The following is a 9,751-nucleotide window of genomic DNA, read 5'->3' as shown; positions in this document are numbered from 1 at the left end:
GCTTTGTTCGATTAAAAGGAAAGGAGGTGCACATGCTGACCACCAAGTAATACCGCAACAACCGCCCGTAATGGAAGCAGAAGTACCATTAAAACGACAACGCATGATTCATGATCAACCAGTTAAAGAACCAGTGGCTGCTATTAAAGATGCTTCTTCATTGGCACTCCAAGATGACTTCTTATCAACTGATGATTGTCAGCAGGATGGATTTCCCATCTTCAGAAGCTTCACAGACTTACTCTCAAGTAATGCTGAAGTCCAACATGACAATTACTTGGATTATAGATTTACAGAAAGGAATGATGAAGGTCTGATGATTTCAAAGCTTGGAGAGGATACCTCTACTGCTGAAGCCATGGACACATGTGTACCCGTACCAGCACAACAACCATTTTATGTTAATGGGCCATACATGTCATGTGCACCACCACCGACCAAACCAGCAATCGTGTCACCTGCAGCAATAACACCACAACCCTCATACATTAACTTGCAGTCATCGACATACCCACCATCAATGGTAATGGAGACACAAGTAATGTGCAGTGCACCAACAGCCTTCATGGCTGATACAGGGTCATTATTTGAAGCACCATCAACAAAAATAGTTTCATCTACAGAAGCAACGCCACTAAATAACTATCTATCTGGCGACACCAGCTGCGATGTGATGGCAGAGTTCAACAGCAAGAGCATCATCGATGACAGTAATTGTTATGGAGCTATTATTAGGAGGCTTGGTGGTGGAAGATGCTGGTGATACCTTTGAATTCTACTGGGATTAGACCAGTTTTAACTTTTAATCCATAAGGATGTACTGATCGTGAAGATAATAATGTACTAGTAATTGTTATGGAGCTATTATTAAGAAGTACACTATTTTTTTAACGTAATAAAGAAGTACGTTGTTAAAGATATGGTAATATGCAATTAAGGCGATTACTTGATTGGTTTCTGAAGTTGTATAAAGATTATTACTTATTACATGTCAAATAGAAATAGTTTCAGTTAAAAAGAAAGTCTTTTTATTTGGCAAACAAGTGCAAGTATTGAACTTGAAAGAATCGGTAATAGCCTAATAGCTCCGCTTCCATGCATATCATCTCACTCTTCTGTTGCTCCATATTGGCTTGTTAATTTTCTAGCACTGAAACTGGGAAAAAGGTCTGCTGAGATAAACTTAATCGGCAGTGTAGGTTATGTGCTGATCAAGAACTTGGTACTTCAATTGGTCCGCCTGCGACAAATGTACGAGGTACTGAATCCTCTGTTTGCAGTTCCAAGCCCTAATATGAGTGCGGACTGAAGAACTCTGCTCCATAATTAGCCGCTCCTTTGAAAGCAAACTGCATCATCACTTGGATACGTGCCATGCAGTTGAAATGCCTTGCAAGTTGCCTCAGATAGATCAGTTGGTTCTCTTTCCATATCTTCATCGTCATCTCCTGATCCTGCTAATCCTCCAAATGTTAGTGAACTATAACAGAAATTAAAGCGTCAAGCATTTACACTAACACATGAAGTCAATGCTCAGTGTAATTAAGAAGACCTCAAATTTTTGTGACTTACATAGTTTCATTCCTAGCTAGTGTACCACAACTTGTTTGGGACTAGAGGTGGTTGTTGTTGTCCAAATAGTCTGTTTCTTTCTATATTGCGCATGCACATCCTATCACTTAACGTAAAAAGAAATAATAATGCAGAAACTACATGGACTGTACATGCATTTGGGAGGAAACATCCATTTGGGAGTGCGGAGTGTATTAAGAGATGAAAAATAGCTACCATTTCTTTGATTTTCCATCAAGGTGTACATGGGGCGACATGTCTTGCTGCTGCTTCTTCTTCTTGACATGGAAAATTAGGTTCTCCACAAATGTTGTAAATAAGTATGTGTAGAGAATGTCTGGAACGTAACCGATCCCATTGATTTCAATCTTGCTAAATATCTTCCTTCTTCGATTATACGAATGAACAGATACAAACTCGCTGTATTTGTAGCACGTTAAGATAAGTTGGTCTGACCCTGCAATATCATGACATTCTACAAAAAAAGATCCCCAATCTGAAGGTAATGAGATAATCTCTTCGGTCCAATTCATGTAACTACTCGCAGTAGTATTAAAAATCCACAGCTTAGCAATGCTGGAGCTTCCTGAAACGAATTCTTTACAGAAAAAAGCTAACTGCTCATCCACTGCCAACGAACATATTTCTCTTTCAGCATAAGACTGACTTATCATGAACCCAGGGATTGGAATAACACTGAATTTTTCACTTCCAACGTCAAATGCCACTATAGTTGGACATTCTTCATCATCGTACCAATCAGTACCATAACAACTCCTTCTAAGAGAGAGCTTGGTTGTACAATGCCAATATATTGAACCATTCACACTAACAGAACTCCTTGGGAAATTGCACAATGGAACACCATCGATTCTTCTCCAAGTATTATTCCCTAAAGTCAATGCCTCACAAACTGTATAAGCAGCACTATTGGACCTCCATTTATATTTACGCACGGTAAACACAGCAATCAATTTATGTTCCTTCATGACAGGATCAAACCCAAGTTGAAAAGATGCGCACTCAATATCACACGAATCATATAGCTCCTTTCTTGTTTCCCTGTAGAATGCCGAATTTCTGGCAATAATTGCATCTCTAGTGCTAACATTGTAAATGCAAAACGTAACCGTATACCTGAGGTTCCAATAAACGAAACATATCAAACCGTTCACAGGTTTCAGAATGTGATTGTACTGGTACTTTTGTTTCCCTTGATCTACTGTCATAATACACTTGAATTTATCATCCTTTGCATTCCTGACAGTGTGTACAATTGCTGTTGTTGCGTTATTCCCATTTTCTCCGAAAACAATGTCAGCTGACAAGAAAGAAATCTCTTTCGTTAACGCATGTCCGGCTACACGTGAGGAAGAACAGCCCAAAAATTGCCCGGACACGTCAAGGAAAAACCTAGGAACTATGATGATGAGACCTGGACGTGTTTTCGATCGTTTGTAATGTAAATTAATCAAATATTCATCTTCTTCAATTAAATACTGGAAATGTTTGCATACACATTTGAATCTCATGAGTGATTTCACTGGAAGTCTACTGAATATATCACGTATCATGTCTTCATTATCAGATACCGATCCTCCTCCCCCTGAACCCATTTATAGATGAAAAAGAAACAAGTATTCTTACACCTAAGGAGAAAATGGAATTGAATACACACGGATGCAGGGATCGTAGTCCGTTCTTCACTTGCTTTCTTGAATCACAAAGACGCACAAGGGGGTCTAGGTTTTGTTGTTAAGAGAAAAAATATAAAAATGTTAGATTGTATCTTGTTTGTTTTCGGCTGACTCGGATCTGAATTTGACTCAGATCGAGTCAGATATCACCTCGTTTGACGTTTGGTTTTTCTTTTTCTTTTTCTTTTTGTCTGGTTCGAGTTCTGACTCGGATGTATATTTTCACTTTTCCATTTATACATATATCATTTTTCCTAAAACAGAAGTAATATTATGGTTATTTTCTTTAATGTGAGTTATGTGTGAACCAGAAAGGTTCACTGGAAGAATCAACGCGGAAAGTTGCATTAGCTTATAAGGTCCCGGCTGGCTTACTCTGGCCTAATGTTGTTGGAAAACAGTAAAAAAAAATGCTAGCTGAGCAAAAATGGGACTTTAACAGTGATAATTTGCTGCTAAGAAAACCTACTACCCTCTTTCCCTTATCGAGGGATGCTAATTGGTTGGGTCTGACTCTACATGTAAGAAAAAAGAAAGAAAAAAGCGAACAGGGTCTGAAAAAAGATTTGTTACAATGGGGAACAAAGCGCTTCCTGGTTTTACAACAAGATGAGGCTTAGCTTATGGGGGATTCCTTTGGAATGCCTAGCAAAGAAAGACGTACCAGCCTCCGGATCTGTCTCCGTCCTTCAACATCACCTCACTCTTCTGTTGCTACAAATTGGCTTGTTTGCTTGTACTGAAAGTGGGAACGAGATCTGCGGATATAAAGTTACTTGGCAGTGTTGGTTGTGTGCTGATCATGAATTTTGATCTTTACTTGGCTCACCCGTGTAACCTGCTGCCCTTCCTGTTCTTCCTGTGACAACTGCAAGAGGTACTGAATCATCAGTTTGCATTTCGAGACCCTGATATGAGCGTGAACTGAAGAACTCTGCTCCAGAATTAGCCGCTCCTTTGATTATGGACTTGGGGTACTTGTCGTGCAGTTGTAATGCCTTGTGAGTTGCCTCAGCAAGATCTGTCGTTGCTCTTTCCTTATCTTCATCACCGTTCATTGATTCTGCTAATTCTTCAAATATTAATAAAATGTATCAAAAATTAATGAACTAAGCATTTACACAACACATGAACTCAGAATTCAGCGCAAATATAAGAGTTTGCAGGTTTCGTTGCAAGGGAATTGAAAGAAGATACTAATAAAATATTCTAGATGAATACATGTCAATACGGCCATTAGTTGATTGGAGCCTAGCACGCCAATGATCAGATAATTGATGATGGATATCTGTCCACGGATGGAACTTAACCAATTCTGATACTGCCCATCATCACAACTTGATGATGTGGATCATAGGTTTCAGTTGCAGGTCAAGTATCATACTTAAACACAGAAAGCAGGGTTCGAACATACACAGACACAGAGAAACACACACACGCACACAAACACACACACATATATATAGAGAGAGGAAGATTAGACAGACCTTGCTGATTGAAATCTTCTACATAACAACCCTTCATGAAGGAGAAACGAGCTTCTTCGGGCCCTCCATCAACATTATACTGAGCAGATGTCAACAGATCCTGGAAGCCTATCACATATTCCCCAGTCCACTGACTCCCTCTACAGAGTCAATAGTAAGAATGAGCAAATTCAATATCAAGGAAACTAAATGTCAGCTATTTTATTAACATAATGAAATTTTGAACATGAGAGGCTGCTCTCACAACCAGATTGAACTCTAAGACATTGCAAATACCTATGGATGCTACACCTCCAAAAATAATTGAAACGAACAGATAATGTAACTCCGTGTGACGAAGTACGCAAGCAGCTAAGTAAATTGGAATATCTAGTGAAGTGTAAATAAAGTCGTTTATAAGCATACCTGTTGAAAGCCAGAACAGCTTCATAAGGTGTAATCACTGGAGATAAGAAATCTTTGCTGTCCAAAAGTGCAGTTTGGGCACAAGACACATAAATAAAAACATCGCACTGCCCACAATGAAGCAAATTTTGTCAGTTAATCTATCCGTAATCATCTCAAGCAGTTGAACATGGCAACTTTTTGGATGCCTGGATACAAATGTTTACCTCGGGGAAGTTGGCTAGTTTTGCAGGATTTGGCTTTCCCATAAGAAGAGTATAAGCCTTTTTCCCTGCTCTGGCAATGAGAGCTTTCATTTGATTAATCATATTAAGATAACCAGCTGCATTCACATTTGCCAAATAGAAAACTTAGTCTGGTTCCGTAGTTAAATCAACGTGTTGTGACTTGTGACACAACAACGAATCTTGAACTACAAAGTAGTAAGTTCTATTAAAATCTGAAGAAGCTGAGATTGAATTTAGATAAACAACTAAGCTTTCCAGTCCAGACGAAGTGTTAATCAATCTGTACAAATATCTAGAAGCATAGTGTGATAATAACTCGATTACGGAGCATACCTACACCAAGAGTACCGACCAAAATCCCGATAATATTAGCATCCTTTGCTTTCTCGACAATATAATACCTACACAAACACATATCTCATATTTTAGATATAACTTCTAAGCAATATATGTACAAATTCCATCTGAAATAAAAAATGAGACCGTTTAGTAGTAATACCTACGCTGAAGAATCTTTTTCGTTTGAGATATGTCTTCCATTGTACAATTTTCCACAGGGTCATATCTGACTGAAACCATTTTCGACAAAATTCAAAGGTAAATATATAGATTATACATTATTAATCAACTACAATCAGTTCATTACCCAATCTAACTGAAACATTTATGTAAAACGGCAAACAAAGACCCAAAACATAAAAGCAAAAGATCCTTCGTGAATAGGATCATCATACCATTCTTTACAGGTTTAGTAAATGAATCCAGGACAACAAAAGAATGTAGGGTTCAAAAGCCATTTAAGTATGTGAAGATATCAAATTAAAACTGAAAACATACCTATATCACTGCTATTGTAGGTGAGCACAAGATTTGAAAAGGCAGGGTTCTCTAAACCTATCCAAAAGAGCATGTACTCCTCCATCTTGTGGCCCTGTGGCAAATTCCATGTCAAGCCTCCAATGGAATGTTTAAAACCATCTACTGTCGAATCTGTTTCTTTGCAATCATCATGACTCCCATTTGCAGTACACCCATTTGGAGATTCAAGCTTCACACTAGGTGTTTCCTTACTCTCTAACGGACTAATTACAGAACTAGTAACATCCGCAAAACGAAGCCGCGAACTGCCTTTGGTCCCACAAAGTAATGATGATTCTGTTCTCAATGATTCTAATGCATGTGCATATTCAAGTCCGTAAAGAACCTGCATATCAGAAAAACAAAAAAAAATTGACAACCCAACACTAGTTGGCAATCACAACTACTTGGAACATCTTGACTTCAACTCCAACAACATTAATAGCGAAAAAAAAATTGGGAAGCCGAATTTTGCAAATGAGAATCTAATACATACCAGAATAGGTTTGTCACTTGACAATAAGCAATCTGATAAACACTTAGCACAATCAGATACATCAATTGCAGCTTTTCCGAAAACGCAGAATGCCGGCAAAGTTGTAGTTCTGCAAACAAGTGATAAACCCAGAATGAATAACATGCTAAAAACCCTAAAAACCCCAAATTGAACTCAATAAATCCAATAAAAATTCAATTTTTATATCAAAATTAGAGAAGAGAAGAAATACTGACGGGCTTAAGCAAGTATGACCGTAATGAACAACGCTATCAGCATCAACATGTGAAGCACCAACTTCATCAACACAACAACTCCCGTATGTAGTATCTGCCAATACATACAACCCAATTTCCTTTTTATCATCTGATGATGATGATTCTTGTCTAGTGGCAAGCAAATTAAGCTCCTTTCTAAGTTCACTTACAACTTTAATCGAATCCTTCAATAAATCATCTGGAAACTACACAAAAACAGAAGAACAAATCAAATTCAAAATGTGGGGCAAAAAAGAAAGAGTTTTCTGGGGTTTAATAGATGAATTGTTTTACCTGTAATGCAACTCTAGTGAAATTTCCATTGTGTATAAAATTGGCGGTTTGGGTTATGTCGTAATTTGATGAGAAATCCATGGATTGAAGAACTGAGCAAGCTGAAGATGAAGAAAGAATACTGAATTTTAAACCTAACTTTACCAGCTGAAAAGGGAAGTTTGATTTTTGGCTGACTCAGGATTGAGGCAGGCTCAGGTCTGAGTCAAGATGATGTTATAAAATCCGAGTCAAAACTAGAGCGAGATTAGCACCTGGCCACACTCCTAACAGAGTTTAGGGTTAGCCAGAGGTACCATTTAGTTGTTGCAATTAGAAAAAGCTAAAAATATAGAATTTGGCGCTCCTGGGTTCTTAGGACACTAGTCTAAAATTACTACAAATACTAGCTCAGCACAAGTTAGGAAATTCTCGAGGGTATAGTTTTTGAGCTAAGGCCAATATAGTCAATGTCAACCATCTCTCTATAGTCGATGTCGGCCAAGATCTCACAAAAATTACTGGAGTCGGAAAATTCCTACTTTCGATACACAGTCGATACAAATCTCTGAATCTCGGCGAGACGAGACGAGAAATTCTGATTCCAGTCATGTGATTCTTGACACGTATATTCAAGGTATTTCATTTTTTATATAGTTTACAATTTTGCATCGTGTGGTTATTTGATAAGTTGTTGTTTTCTAGGTTGAACATGTCAAAGCACAAAAGAACTTGCTTGCAGAAGTTAGATAGAGGTCAATTATCTTGGCAACTAAGTTGGGTATTCTAGAGATGTTTAAATAAATTTTTAAAGCATATCCAGAATCAATTGAAGTTAGTGTTGAAGAAGCCGGAAGAAATTCATTGCACTTAGCGGCAGAATATAGACACAAGTCCCTGTTTGGAAGAGGAACTTGGGCATTTGGTCTTCAGGATTGATAGAGATAGTAACATCCCGCTACATACTAAATTTGGAAAATATAAACCATGGAACATTCGCAGAGCATTTCAATGGATGTTCAGAAATAAGTTTTCTTTCACGTATGTTAAAATATATTGATACATATACAAATACGCACACACGAATATATGTGAAGTTAATATTATTTTTAGGTATCATGCAGCAAGTAAAACGTATTTTTCTACTACGTAGGCTAACAATGTATAATTGCGTACAATAACAAATATGCTTACCAAGTATTCTTTGAAACTCGTAGAAATCTTAGAGAAAAGGGTGAGAGATGGTTAAAAGAAAGATCAAGCAATTAAATGTTGATATGAACTCTTATAGGATCGGTGGCGTTTGCATCCGTCGTTGCTGCACTGGAAGGATTCGATTTCAGGTCGAGTCGTCTAGTCTTACTTAAGAACTAAGATTTTGAATTAATTCTTCATTAGACAAGTGTATCCTTGTTTTTTTATCTTTTATCTTTGGGTTTATTTCTCTCCATCCATATTGTTAGTTTAACGAGCATGACTTCTTTTTTCTGATTGTCTTGAAGGGTCGCGCTTGTTGTAACTACTTTATTCAATTTAGTTGCTTCACAATTAATTTGTGCATTTTTCCAAATGCGCTTATCAATGGTTGTACATACCCTATAAAGGTGCATATTATTGAATTTGTAATGTTTACTGGGTTCTCTTCTTAGTTGAATTATACGTTATTATGGGCTTCATCCGTTACATGATCGACATTTCGTTCATTTAGTAGGTAAAATATAATAATGCTAGGCTTTCATCATCTGAAGAATAAAGTTTCATAGGTTGATGTTCAAGCAAGATGAAAATTTATTCAAAGTAAGAGATTCATTAGTTGTCATCTGCTTTTAATAATATAAACTAAAGCAGGCTTAATTATGTTTATTACACATTTACTACTGAATACGTGTTTTATTTTGTTATTTGCTTATAATCTTATGGTTCTTATCATACCTTTCCTTTCTTTAGGATGAGGGTGTAGTTTCTTCTTCTCTAAAATATAACTTAATTGATCCAGACAAACAAAATAAAAAAGTTGACCTTCTTCGGTTTTTAAAATAAGCTTCATTCGAACCTAAAACCCTTTACCTTGATCTATGAGTATTTTTTTATTTATTTTTTCATAACTTTTATGATATTTGTGACAATAATATTTAATCTATATAAATAAATAAAGGATTCAAAAGTGTTCACGTAAATAAATAAATCAAAGTGCTTTCATAAAAATCTTTAGCAATAGTATCTTATGCAATGTTACACTATAAAATATATTTACACAACTAATAATATTTGTCAAGGGATTTACGCAATGTCATGGGAATTAATATCTGATTTTGAAAAATAAAAATTATGTTACTTAAAGATACAAATATATTTATAACAAGCATAAGCTAACCTGCTGTATTGTAATCACATACCTTGTAGTCCCCCGTATGAGGGCTACTATCACAAGTGCATCTGAATTCATTGATATGTGTCATGCGAGTGTTGAGAAGAAAAC

At 36.7% G+C, this 9,751-nt stretch overlaps 1 protein-coding gene across 2 annotated transcripts; it reads right to left on the bottom strand.

Annotated features, from left to right (window-relative positions):
* Positions 1–3,824: 3,824 nt before the first annotated feature.
* LOC113317256 (2-(3-amino-3-carboxypropyl)histidine synthase subunit 2-like) lies at positions 3,825–7,433 on the bottom strand. Of its 2 annotated transcripts, none has more exons than XM_026565404.1 (10): positions 7,294–7,433; positions 6,979–7,205; positions 6,743–6,851; positions 6,226–6,592; positions 5,888–5,957; positions 5,722–5,789; positions 5,368–5,483; positions 5,162–5,268; positions 4,757–4,896; positions 3,825–4,341 (listed from the first exon to the last, which is right to left on the bottom strand). In XM_026565404.1, exons 1-10 carry the CDS (start codon positions 7,372–7,374, stop codon positions 4,070–4,072), a joined length of 1,557 nt encoding a protein of 518 aa, XP_026421189.1. In that variant the 5' UTR covers positions 7,375–7,433; the 3' UTR covers positions 3,825–4,069. The 2 variants fall into 2 exon arrangements, with proteins under 2 accessions (XP_026421189.1, XP_026421194.1); XM_026565409.1 differs by having other exon boundaries at positions 3,825–4,332.
* Positions 7,434–9,751: the final 2,318 nt, after the last annotated feature.

This window comes from Papaver somniferum, chromosome 1 (assembly GCF_003573695.1).
Source record: "Papaver somniferum cultivar HN1 chromosome 1, ASM357369v1, whole genome shotgun sequence".
Classification (NCBI taxonomy): domain Eukaryota; kingdom Viridiplantae; phylum Streptophyta; class Magnoliopsida; order Ranunculales; family Papaveraceae; genus Papaver; species Papaver somniferum.
This window is presented reverse-complemented; position numbering and strand designations above follow the sequence as displayed.

Coding starts and splice junctions, on each gene's coding strand:
- LOC113317256 (XM_026565404.1), bottom strand. CDS start 7,374: ATGGATTTCTCATCAAATTACGACATAACCCAAACCGCCAATTTTATA. Junction 6,593..6,742: donor CAAGTGACAAACCTATTCTG/GTATGTATTAGA, acceptor TCTGATATGCAG/GTTCTTTACGGACTTGAATA. Junction 5,484..5,721: donor GGTCGGTACTCTTGGTGTAG/GTATGCTCCGTA, acceptor ATGTGAATGCAG/CTGGTTATCTTAATATGATT.